The following is a 13,379-nucleotide window of genomic DNA, read 5'->3' on the forward strand; positions in this document are numbered from 1 at the left end:
TTTTCTGAATGATAGATCATTTTATAAATGGTCTATAATACATCATTTTATTTAAAAATGTATTTTAAATTACAATATAATGTAAATTTCAATCTTTTTAACCACATATTTTCCACTGTTCCATCACTAAATAATATCCAAAGTTCTTAGCCCATTTTATCATGCAGTCTTTCATTCGTTCTTCTGTTTCAAATTTCAGTAAAAGTTTATACATTTTAGCAGTTTCACATTGATCAGTTTCACATTTTGTCTTCTGCTGCTCAATTCTAAATGTCTTATTATTTACCTTAACTCTTCAATACACACAAAAAACCCAATAAAAACTAAATCTTTGTGCAGTTAATTGCTCTCCAAACCTCAAATCATGCATTTCTAATTCTAAGTTTCTGTTATTTCTCAGCAAAGGAGAGGAGTAATTTACCAGTAAAAACATCTACTATGCAGTAGTTTACAAGTTTTGTTTAGTTTTGGTGCTTATCTAAAAATAAACATTCACCAGAACCGTGCTTCTTCCCAAGACAACATGGGAGGGGTTTGGAATCAGAACACAAAATAAGCTCCTTATCTATTACAGCTTCTAATCAGAGAAGAGGCCTTGAAGGAGGCTTGATTTGGGTTTTTGAGATATTTATGTGTAACCTAGCAAAATCCAAATTGTAAACTGATTTCTCTAATGTAAACTGATGCATCTTAAAGGCAAAGTTTGTCCTCACTAACTTGTATTGCTATGGCATTGCTATGACCGCATTTAAAGCATAGTTTAAAATTGCTTCTAATCATTTCTAATAAGCCTTTGGTCAAATAAATGTGTAATGATACACATTATGATAATAGGCATGACTATGGGTTATATTCTAGAAATGCACATGCATGCACTCATGGTGGAAAAAGATCTATCTGGAAAGATCCAAGTGTAAGATTCAGCCATGAGTCATTAAGGGTGAGTCATTCTCTTCCAGCCTAATTTACTAGTTTACAGGATTGTTGTAATGGGTGAAATTGGGGGGAGGAATACTATAAATGCCCTTCCCACTTCATAAAGGAAAAGTGAGATATAAAATAAAATTAATAAACAGGTGATAAATTAATAGCTGGAACCAGCCCTGCATTCCATTTGGTTGATTTCTTAGCACAGGGTTCCCCAACCCCCGGGCTGTGGCCCACTACCAGGACTGGAGCTGTTTGGAACTGGGCCACAGAAGTGGCAGGCAAGTGTGCACATGCGCATCCCCATTTGCACAAGCGGCGGGTGTGCATGTCCACCCCTTGCGCAAATGGAGCTGCAAGCATGCGCTTGCCTGCCACTCACATGGAACTATCCCCTCTCCGCTCCCCACCGGGCCACAAAGCTGGAAAGGTTGGGGGACTCTGTCTTAGCAGATAAAATTGATCTCAAGATAGAACTTAAATACAGCATTCTACTGATAATTGTAACACCATCTTCGTATTGTAGTATATTTTTGCTAAAGATTAACTTCTGCTTTTTCAGAAAGACTCGGTAGAAAAACAATAGGTAGAGAACAAAGGTAGTAACTGCTTACTTATTGAAAACCAATAACTTTTAGTGACCAAATTTTTTTTTTTAAAAAAAAAAAACAAACCTCTTACATTAAGTGAAAAGTTATAATAACAAATTGGTACAAATTTATAACTGAATTGATATAATAGGTCTTTTATTAACTGGAGCCCTTGATATGGCTCTCTTAGATAGGTTATGGATGCTTTGATAGTCTTGTTTAATAACACAAAGTAATACTCCAAACTATCAAAGATAGCTACAAACATACACTTTAAAAGAAAAAAAAACAACCAGATATGCCTTATATAACTTAACAACATAATTTATGTTTTCTTCTTCCAGTATTTAGCATTTCATGATATTTCAGCAAAATTGAAAGTGTTACACATCTCATTCATACAAAAGATTGTTTATAACCCAGACCATTATTTTAACCCTGCCACTTTAAAGATTACTGTAACGGATCCATCTTATGCTATGCATTCCCATTTCTGTATATTACTTATTTTGTGGTAAATTACATGACAATCTAGCATGAACATTTTATGTTATTGGATGAAGGGGAAGAATCCATGAAAAGCAAAATGCTAAGCATTCCACTCCTTTTTATTGCAGTTCTGCTGGATGTTTGCGTAAAATTCCAACATATGTCAAATTTTTGAATAGCTAGGGAGATTCTGCAACTTATGAGAAGCTTGTCTAATAGATTAGGATATTGTATGCAGGCTGAAATTGTTTCTATATTTGTATTTTTGCCCCTGGCTATTTAAAATTTTGCCATATATCTTGTAGTATAAATAGTTTAGCAGGAAAAGCTGCTCTTAATTCTCGCTTAAAGCTAATCTGTAAAAAGGAGTAGCGTCATAATCAAGTTTGAACATTATCAGAGTTTGAAACTTCTATTTTTATAGGTGTTAAAGAGACACGCACTGTCACTACAGAACCTCTGTCAACAAGTGAACTACCAGACTTCTTTGTGTAAGTGACTAATCTTGGAGAAAGGGGTGGGGCAGTAAAAAAACAAGTTTTTGTAGCATTGCCTAAAGTGATGAACATTTAAAATGTAAGAATTACCAGGGTTTTTATTTCAGACCTGCATAAAAATGTTGCACAATTATGCAATTTAAGTTATATAGAAAAACTTCTTAGTATACATGCCACCTATCATAAATAGTATTCCAGACTGAAGTGCTTCCTTTTGTTACCATTGGCTTTTACAAAATAACTATTCGCTAAAACGTTTGGACAGCTTGCCAAGCAAAACAAGTTGGCTTCTGATGCTACCGGTATCACCTTGACGATAGTACAGAATTCTGTCATTTTTCCTTCCAATCTGTGTCCAGGTATTTGTAGTAAATTGCTTTTTCTTATACAGAAGGAGCTTTCAAAAAGGAAAACTGAATAAAACTTTTGCAAAAAAAAAAATGGAATGTCACTTTAGATAGATAATCTTTATTGTCATTTTTTAATGTGGGCACAATGGCACATATTAAAAATGAAATTTAGTTGCTTGCTCTCAAAGTTTAGACATTTTCTGCTTTTCCCCAGTGATTTGTGTTTTTAAATAGCTTTTGTTGGCAGGCTGGCATAACTTTGCTAGTAATTTTAATGTGTACTTGTCTGGTTCAGTAGTGGTTATGCTACTCTACAGGACTCTTATCCCTAGAATGATAGTGCTTGTATATGTCTAGCATATCAGCTACAACTGGAAATTTCCCCACCACCACCACCACTTGGGAAAATTTATCTTGCATTTATATAACATTTTAAAGCTTGCATAATTCTAATAAAGATAACATTAATAGCATTGTGGAAGAGATAAATCACTGGAAGTTTGCTTTTATCCAATACTGACAGACTGTTGCATGTTGCTTTTTTATCTCTTACTATCAGGAAGTTTTTCATCCTTGCAACATTATGCAAGAAAAGTATATTTTCTGAAAATAGATCTAGAACAATGTTTTTGTTTGTGGGCATTTCTAAATGGGTTGACTAATTCATGTGGCATTTTATAAAGATTGAAGGTTCTTATATCAATAGGTTTACTACAAAAAAAATAGATGAAATGGACAGAAACAAAGGAAACAGTAAACAGGAACATTATTTATTAAGACTTCACTCAGGTTTAGAGTAAGTCATTAGAACTAGAAGACTGTTACTTCGAAAAATTCAATTTTTAGGAGGGCTTTTAAGAAACACACATATCTGTATAGTGTTATATTTGTGAGTTTGAAATACAAGAAACAAAAGTGGCTGGCCCCATTAAAAAGATCTGTAATTATTTAAGGACAGCAGTGCAGCAAGTTCTGAAAAGTATTAGCTGCAGTATTGGAGCTGAGGACTCCATATAAAGGAACTCTTGAGTGTTCTGATACAGTTGGATAATTATTTCCTTTTTTAAAAATATATTTTATTAATTTTTTACAATAACAATCTTTAGTGCTTCATAAACAGTGTGTTGTCTGGGTTCAGTGATAATTAATTTCTACAATTAATGTCTTGGTAATATATTTCTTGATCCTCTCTTCTTCCTGTAATATTCTTCTTTTGTCTACATTAAACAAATATAATTCTTAATATTTTCAGTACAAACGAAGTTGAATATAAACATTTTTTTAGTATTTATGCATATAATAATAACATCAACATATAACATGTTTTAATCAGCTTATTTCCACTGTATATATAAAAGTCATCTTATTAAATCATCATATATCCTGTTATCAAGATTCTTATTGAAGCTTAGTTTCCCCTCAGTATCCATACCACTCTTATCAGTCATAGTTTTCTCAAAATTCATTACCTTTAAATATCCAAACTTAATTTAAATTTTAAATAGACCGTCTCAATGTTTTAACATTTCATATATATTGTAAAAGTATTATACTACTTATATCTTATTCCTCTTACTATAGGGTCCCTTTACAAGCTTTATTCTTTTGGCTATATTCCAACAATATTTAATCCTATAATACACCATCTAATAATCTTTCTCTAGGGCCTATAGCAGTGATGGCGAACCTTTTAGAGACCGAGTGCCCAAACTACAACCCAAAACCCACTTATTTATTGCCGGGTGCAAGGTGGGCGTGGCCCACTGGGTGGGTGTGGCTGTTTTCATGGCAGACTGGGTAGGTGTGGCCAAAGTGGGCATGGTCACCTCGATGTTGCTTGTGGGGAGGGATGCCTGTGGGGGCTGGGTAGGGTTGGGGGAGATCCAGGGGCTCTCTGTCAGGTGGAGCGGTTATTTGTTCTTTTTTATTCTCAAATTTGTTTTGAAGTCCTGGAGGATAAAGCATCTTTTTTGTCTTCTTTATTACAGTAAGGTGTAGTGCCACCCCCGAAGGGACCACTAAAGAGTGGGCCCTCCTGACCTCTTCTTTGGCTGGCTGCTGGCCCAAGGGGTCTCTCACATTGGCACCTCTGCCTGACAGGGCACGTAGCACAGTGATGCTCAGTCACGGTCGGCAGCCACGCACATGGGGCGGTGATGGTCGATGTGTCTAAACGGTAATCCCCATGGAATGATGACAGTGGATCTTAGGCAAAAAGATCTTACGGGGGGATGATGGTAGTCAGTTCCTGGTAACAGCAGCTGGTGTATAACAATGGTAGTCAGTCCCTGGTAACAGCAGCTTGTGTAAGACAATGGTAGTCAGTCTCTGGTAACAGCAACGTGCTTAGGACGATGTTAGCCAGTCTCTCGTAACAGGAACTTGTCTATGACAATGGTAATCAGCCTCTGGTGACAGCAAATTTCCTAAGCCAATGGTAGTCAGTCTGTGGTAACAGCGACTTGCCTAGAGTGATGATAGTCAGTATCTGGTGACAGCAATTTATCTAAGAGAATGGTAGTCAGTCACTGGTGACAGCCACGTGCCTAAGATGATGGCAATCAGTCCCTCTTGGAGCTCACAGGGGCCCTCCCTTATCCACTCTCTTCATCTCTCTCTGCCCTCACTATACATAATCCCCCCTCCCTTCTTTATCCCCTTTTTGCCTCCTCCAGCTGATCCTATAAAAACCCCTCTACTTCCCACTAAAAGACATACCCTCAACCCAGTCAAGCTTTTTCTGGCTCTCCCTCTGCCCAGCTTGCTCCAATGAGGGAAAAAAAGTAAAACTCCCCAACCTACCCTCTCTTCGTCTGGCCTGCCCACAACGAAGAAGAAAAACAATAAAAACTTCAGCCAGCTACTCTCGCTCTCTATTCCCCCCCCCTTCATCCGGCTTGCTTGCAATGAAGCAGAAAAAATGCAGAAACCCCACCTTCTTACTCTCTCTATCTCTTCACTCAGCTGGCTCTGAACGGGCAGACTCCAATAAGCTACTCTATCTCTCCTCTTATCCCGCTTGCTCCGCTCGACGTCCAACCAAACGCCATCTTCCGGTCTTTTTTTCTTTTCATCTTCATCAGCTTCCTCCTCCCTTTTCTTCCCTCCTCAGAGCCATGCCACACTGCCAGACCCACAGCAGCTGCCAGAGCTCCTCATTTTCCTGCCGGATCGGCAGAGCTCCCGCAAAACCTCTCCGCCAGCCCCATTCTCACCCCAGTTCTGCTACAAAGGTTTTGCAGATTATTTTTTTATTTGTATTAAATTGTAGTCTTCTTCATTTGTAGTTTTTCTATTTAAGTCACTTTCATTTAATTTATAGTCTGTTGTCTGATTTGTTTCTTCATTCTTTGTTGTCATTTTTTGAGTGTCATTTAGCTGTAGGTTTAAATTAGAGATATGTTTGTTTATATTGTCAAATTGATTTCTAATCTCATCATGGTTTGAAACAATTATTATTTGAATCTGTCGCAGCATTGTGTATATTTTCTCCTGGAATGTATTTGTATTGTCTTGAGTCGTTCCTGCAGAACTTTGAAGCTCCAAACTGGATTCTTCAGGAAAAGGTGCTAGGTATGGTTTTATATTACTTTCAGATAGGTATATAATATCCATTTTATCTTCTCCCCTCTAAGTAGTTTTCCATCGATGTTATAATCTTTTTAATTAGTTTTATCAAGCCAGTCCATCTTAAAATCCAAACAGCCAAATCTTACGTAGTTCTTGTCTTTATATAATGGTTTTATAATCCAGTACATTTCCAATTGTCAAGGCACCACTGAAAACAATATTTTGTGGCAGTTTTCTTTTCAGGGGTCTTATAATTATCAGCCAGTCAGGATTCAGTTCATAGTATTTGACCATCTAAAAGTTTTCCAGTAATTTCTCTTTTAAAAGATTAGCCAAAGGCCAAAATTTTTCTTTCTTTGCAAACAGTTCTAAGGTTAAGATTTAAGAATGCAGTTCAGTGTGTTTATAATCCCAGAAGGTCAGCAGTTTCTAAACATACGTAGTTTCACTCAGTAGTAGATAACTCAATGCTTTGTTCCCAGCTGTTTTTTGCTGTTTCTAGGTATCTTGCCAAATTCTGGGTCAGTGCTGCTATAGTTTTCTCTAATCTTCCACTAGATGTCACTGTTCATTTTTCAACTTTTAAAAACAAAGAGTTATTTTTGTTCTTATATATATATATATATATATATATATATATATATATATATATATGTTTTCTGAGGTTTTCGCGGGTATTTGTATGTAGGTCTTTGGTTGTTCGGGTTTTCTCCCACGTAAAATTGGAAGTGTCTTGGCGACGTTTCGACGAAGTCCCATTCGTCATCTTCAGGCTGGTGCTTTCAGCTTCGTGCCTGAAGATGACGAATGGGACTTCGTCGAAACGTCGCCAAGACACTTCCAATTTTACGTGGGAGAAAACCCGAACAACCAAAGACCTACATATATATATATATATATATATATATATATATATATATATGTATATACATACATACATACACACATATATACATATATATATGTACATATATATATGTATATATGTGTATGTACATGTATATATGTATATATGTGTATTTGTTTTCTGAGGTTTTCTTTTGATTGTTCGGGTTTTCTCCCGCGTAAAATTGGAAGTGTCTTGGCGACGTTTCGACGAAGTCCCATTCGTCATCTTCAGGCTGGTGCTTTCAGCTTCGTGCTTTGAGGAGCAATTGCTCCTCGAAGCACGAAGCACGAAGCACATTGCTCCTCGAAGCACGAAGCTGAAAGCACCAGCCTGAAGATGACGAATGGGACTTCATCGAAACGTCGCCAAGACATTTCCAATTTTACACGGGAGAAAACCCGAACAACCAAAGACCTACATATGTGTGTGTGTGTGTGTGTGTGTGTGTGTGTGTGTGTGTGTATATAATTTCATCAATGCTTTTTCAGGTATAGAATTCTAACAATTTTCTTAACTTTCAAATTTATCCAAACTGTGGTAATATTTATTCCCCATAAGGGTTTAATTCGCCGCTTCCATCTGTAGAAGGGGGAGGCAAATCCCCCCGCCCCTTCTCACTTTGAGAGGCTTTTTGCCTCTTGGGGATCGTTTCCATAAACTTAGGTATAAAATAGGAGAGAGAAGATCAAATTCCTCACCCAGTTTCAAGCACACTGTTCACTGTTGTGCTGATTAGTGCCTTTGAACTTTGGTTGCAAGTAGCTTGGGCTGGTCAGTGAGGTGTGGCCAGCCTTTCTCCTGTTAGGTTAGAAGGCTTTCCCCAAACCGAACAAAACGACCGCCATCGTTCCAGAGTCATCGAGGCACCCTTCTTTCTTTGCCGTGTCTCCGGGGCAACTTAGACCCATTTAGGGTCCCCTGACAGGGCAAAACTAGCCATGGGGTACGGCGCAAGACCAGATGTATGAAGCCTTGGAAAGAATGAGATATATCTAAAGTATAGAAAATAAAATTTAGTTAATAATGATCATGCAATACAGCTGCAAGATTATTGGTGGGGCAATATTGGAAGAAAAAATTGTTGCCTACTTCAGAAGAATGGATATTTAAAGTGTCTAATTTAGCAGATATGGCGAAGATCTCCGCCTATTTGAAGGACCATTCACAAGAAAGATATATTATGGTTTGGAGAAGATGGATTGATTATATTCAGAAGAAATATGAAGTTGAAAAGTATTATCTTGCTTTTGAGTAGATTTTAGATAATTATTTATAGTTTTAATTATATTATTATTTTTGACTTAATTTGTTAATATTTGTATTGAGGAGTTAAAGTGTCTTACGGTTTTGATTGATAGTATAGTTGGTTTATGTTAGTTGGATTATATTTGTTTACTATTTTGTTTTACCCTGTAATCAGTTCTGGGAAGTGGGGGAGGGGGTAAGGAGGTGGGGGGGGTTATATTGTAATAAATTTATAAAACTTTTAATAAAAAAATAATAATGATCATGCAATGAGTGTTATGGATTAAAGAATATAGATGTATTAGATAATTATCTGAAGAATTACTGCAATATCTAGGACATGGCAATATTATAAAAACATTGTTTTTTATTTGCAACAGCAAATACATAGCGATTGTCTCGTATGAGCAACGTCAAAGTTACAAGGATGATTTTAATGCAGAATATGATGAATACAGAACCCTGCATGCAAGGATGGAGAGTGTAACTAGGAGATTTATGAAACTAGATGCACAGCGTAAACTACTCTCTCCAGGATCTAAAGAATATCAGGTAAAGGTTGCCTTTTCAACTGTTAAAAGTCTCTTCATGACTACATTGTGACTAAGAAAATAATACTGGATTACACAAATGTCCAGTAGTCAAGTTATTTTTGCTTCTTTTAAAAGAATCCATGGAGTGGCTGAATGAATGAATGAGTGAACGATTCCTACAAAGAAACCTTCATAAAAAATATTTAGTGAAGAATATTTGATTATTAGTGATTCCTATTATGTAGACTTGATTTATTTATTGTGATGTTGTAATCTTGCTTTCTTTTCTTTAAGGCTGCTGCAGAAGTGGTATAATTAGATTGCATTGCTTGCTTGCTTGCTTATTTATTTATTATATTTATGACAATACTTTTAGTAGTCAAAATATTAATTACACTGCATGCTTAGTTAGTTCAAAGAAACTGTTAATAATTAAAAGTTATATTATTGTATTGATTCAATTCCAAAAAATGCTTTGGTGCATACAGGAGTGTGAATATAGCACCTGTCTACGTACTATATACTGTATTTAAGCAACCACATCCTTTCCCAGGATCATGTGATAGCTGTAAAATCCCAGAAAAAAAAATTGGATTTTTATGCCCTATGTACACCTTTATGAAATTAAATTTAAAGTGCTATAGATTTATTTGAACTTTATAGGCATTGAATTATTTTTGTTTCAAACTTCTAGATCCTTCATGAAGAAGTCTTACAAGAATATCGGAAGATTAAACAGGTTGGTGTAATTGCTATTAAAAATGATACACCATATGGATTTTTAAGTTAGCGTTGTTATAGTCTTAATATGTATACCTGTATAAGTTTCCTTTTTCTTTGATCTGATTTAAATCTACTTTTAAAAATATAAAAAAAGTACTGGGAAATACTTAGCTGGTAATGTATTTACAATAGCAGCTAGAAAAGCTTAGTTAGACTGAGAAGCAAGCTTAGTGTAATAGAAGCCATTTTATCATTTCAGTAAAGGGGATGGCTTCATGTTATTGTTTCTTAATCTGGGTAAAAATTTTGTGTTGCTTATATTTGTGGGAAATACAAAGACGCACAGATAAAACCATACAGCAGCTTCTGGGTGCGTCATTGCAGTGCTGTTTCTGTAAATTGTTGCTGAGTTTCAATAGAGATTATTTGGATGGAGGGTATAAAAAACAAAGAGGAGGTTGAACTAGTGAAACTTTCACATTGCTAGTATATTTTAGGGTTTGTATATTCTCTGGAAAAGGAGTTGTAGAACACTGAATTAATGAATTTTTCATTCTATTTCTTGTATCACTAGGGCTATCACTTTGCACCATATACATATATACAGTACACTCATCAGGGCTCTATGTTGATTACAAACTGTTCTTGCCTAATTCCCCCAATTTACTTCATTATATGCACATTTATTTTCAGAATGTTTCTACCAAGCTGAGTATTTTCAGAAGGTTAGGGTACAAGTATATTTTTAGTAAAATAATACTAGATTTTGTATAAATCTGAAATTAAAAATAAATGAGTTTGAATGGAGCATTTTAGAAATGAGGTTTTGATAATATACTTAGCCATATGTCCCTTTCTGATAAATGATTTAAATTTAAAGGAATCCTTTAAATTTAAAGGAACGCTTTAAATACACTTGATATTGCCATCATTTTCTTAGTCCTGGGTACAGTATTGGTCAGGACCGAAGAAAGATATAGTTGCCATAGAAATTTTGAAATAACAAAATTGTGTGAAGCTAACCTAAGTATTTGTTAATATCTGAAGGAAACCACAACATTAGAGGAAAAGGGGCTGAGAATGAGACCAATGAAGTTGCATAAATCTAGTTGTCCCAACTATCAGAAATTTCAGTTGGGGCATATATGTGTACGTTGTGGAAACAGATAAAGAAAGTGAGAAAAATAGGAAAGCCTCCCCAATTTTATGTAAGTGACCACAAGCAGATCTTTGACACAAGGAATATAAATCTAACAAAGTGGCTCCGGCTAAGATAAATTTCTAAACAAAATTTTGGTTTCTGCCGGAAGACTCCAGAAATAGAGTCTAAATCACATGCTAAGTTAAAGAATATAATTTAAGCATTTAAGCTTGTTAACTCTTTTTTCTTCAATGGTGTTTGGAAACACTCAACATTTTTTATATCATGCTTCATGATTTTCAAACTTTACATAACATATTTCTGAATAAATTCATATTTATTGCACCTCCCCATGAATGCACATAGCAATATGGAAGTAGTAATGTCTTCACCCATAGATTTAGCCAATACCTCCGTACCAGTCAGCATTAACACAGTGAATCATTTTTTTCATAAATTCAAGACAAAAATATTTCTGGAAAGATGCAATTCCATCTATAGATACATTAAATCAGATAAATCATAAGTATGAAACCATTAAAACCTCTCCTCGATGAAAATTGGCTATATATACACTGCTTATCCTTTTCTTTAAAGTAAATTTCAGAAAATGCTATTTTTTACTATTTTGAAATTAATGAATTTATCTTATTTCTGTATTTGTTGTGCGATGTGTGAAATATAGTAATGATATTTTAGCTGCTTTGGGAGTGTTTATTAAAAATAAAGCTATGTAATTTGTTTAAAAGAATGATCTTTTGTCAAAACCTTACTTTATTTTTATTTGCTGTTATAGTCTAGTCCCAACTACCATGAAGAAAAGTACAAATGTGAATATCTTCATAACAAGTTGGCTCATATCAAAAGACGTATAGGTGAATTTGACCAACAACAAGCAGGGTCCTGGCACTAGGGCTCTGGACCAGAAGATGTGAATAAACTAAAGATTATTTATTTAAAATTCCATACAGCTTATTCTAAAGATTTAAAAATAAGTGAACATTCTCTAAGGCAGCAGGAGCATTAGCAGTCTGAATTTGTTGTTTTGTTGATGGGGAGGATGTTGCTTCTCTGCTTTTTTCTGGTCCCCTTTTCCTTAATTCTTACTTGTTTATCCATGGAAATTATTTTACCATTGGGTAATGGGGATCCAGCCTCTATAGTTCTGAGATTGTACACATTTTTCAAATGAAAAAAAAATTGTAGTTAAAAAAAAGCTTTTCAATAACTACAGGTCTATTTTCTGAATTGTTTTCTTCTGAATGCAAAACTATTTGCCTTAAGTGGTACAGAGTTTTAAAATTTGCACAAAATAAAACAAAAAAGATATGTTGTTCGGGGAGGGTTAAAAGGTGGTATATAACTTTTATATATATCTATATATATATATATATATATATACACCTATCAACAAGAAACACTTATTCCTGTGATTTCAACCCCCACTACATTGGTTGCCTTATGGTGTTTTCTTATGTACCTGAAATATACTTAATTAATTTTACCATAAGTACACTGCTTCCCTCTGTGTAAAAATGGGAAGCATTCTATGGCCGTGTTTGTGTGTGTGTGTGTGTGTGTGTGTGTGTGTGTGTGTGTGTGTGTGTGAGAGAGAGAGAGAGAGAGAGAGAGAGAGAGAGAATATGGGGGCAGGAATGGTACATAGGCCAAATATTCAGGTTGATGTAACTAACAAGTGTTAGTACAGGACAAATTTGTCATTTTTCTTACCAGAGATGAATTGATACTCTAAAAATAATTCTATAGTTTGGAACAAAATTATAAAATTAAACATGTAGGCGACCTATTTATATACTGCTATAAAAGTATTTTTTGAAGAAAAATATGCAATGAAGCTATTGCCTACATGAAATGTATATTTAAAGATTTTTTTTCCTGAAGATCAGGAATATAACAAAGATGTATTTAACTACAAAATACTGTGATCATCAAACAGCACAAACTTTCATTTCATGGTGTTAATTGGTTTAATTTAATTAAACCATAATTTTATCATGTGGGAACATAAGTTATTTGGTCAAAACTTAGACTTATATTTGTCTTTTCTGTCTTAATATATTTCTTTCAAAGTGCTGCCAATTGAAAAGGGAAGCATTATGTTTACAAATCTAATTTTTTTTTAATGTTTGCCAAAAATTTTGGTAGTATCTTTAATAAACTTGTCTTCAGCATCAACTCTGTTGTCATGTATTGCTTACTAGAATATAACTTACAATAGAATTTGAGTTAGTGTATTATTTAATCTTACAAAGCAGCACAATTCTAGCCACCGTGTTTCCCCCAAAATAAGCCCTAGCTTGATTTTTGGGGGTGGGTCTAATATAAGCCCTACCCAAAAAATAAGCCGTAGGTAAGGCCCTGCCCACTCATCCATCTCTGCCCTTTCACTCTCCTTCTGAGCCAG

At 35.0% G+C, this 13,379-nt stretch overlaps 1 protein-coding gene across 4 annotated transcripts in view; it reads left to right on the top strand.

The window, feature by feature from the left end:
• The window catches only part of ELL2 (elongation factor for RNA polymerase II 2), a 65,430-nt gene that overhangs the window by 30,164 nt on the left and 21,887 nt on the right, over positions 1-13,379 (top strand). For 3 of the 4 annotated variants that reach the window (XM_039340427.1, XM_039340430.1, XM_039340429.1), the window contains exons 9-12: positions 2,431-2,497; positions 8,938-9,109; positions 9,785-9,829; positions 11,751-13,150. In XM_039340427.1, the coding sequence (XP_039196361.1) occupies positions 2,431-2,497; positions 8,938-9,109; positions 9,785-9,829; positions 11,751-11,867 (401 nt within the window). In that variant the 3' untranslated portion in view covers positions 11,868-13,150. Of the gene's footprint in view, positions 1-2,430; positions 2,498-8,937; positions 9,110-9,784; positions 9,830-11,750; positions 13,151-13,379 lie in introns of those variants that run through there. The other variant, XM_039340428.1, reaches the window with a different exon arrangement.

This window comes from Crotalus tigris, unplaced genomic scaffold, assembly GCF_016545835.1.
Source record: "Crotalus tigris isolate CLP2741 ecotype Arizona unplaced genomic scaffold, ASM1654583v1 scf7180000017744.3724543626:3957646, whole genome shotgun sequence".
Taxonomy (NCBI): Eukaryota; Metazoa; Chordata; class Lepidosauria; order Squamata; family Viperidae; genus Crotalus; species Crotalus tigris.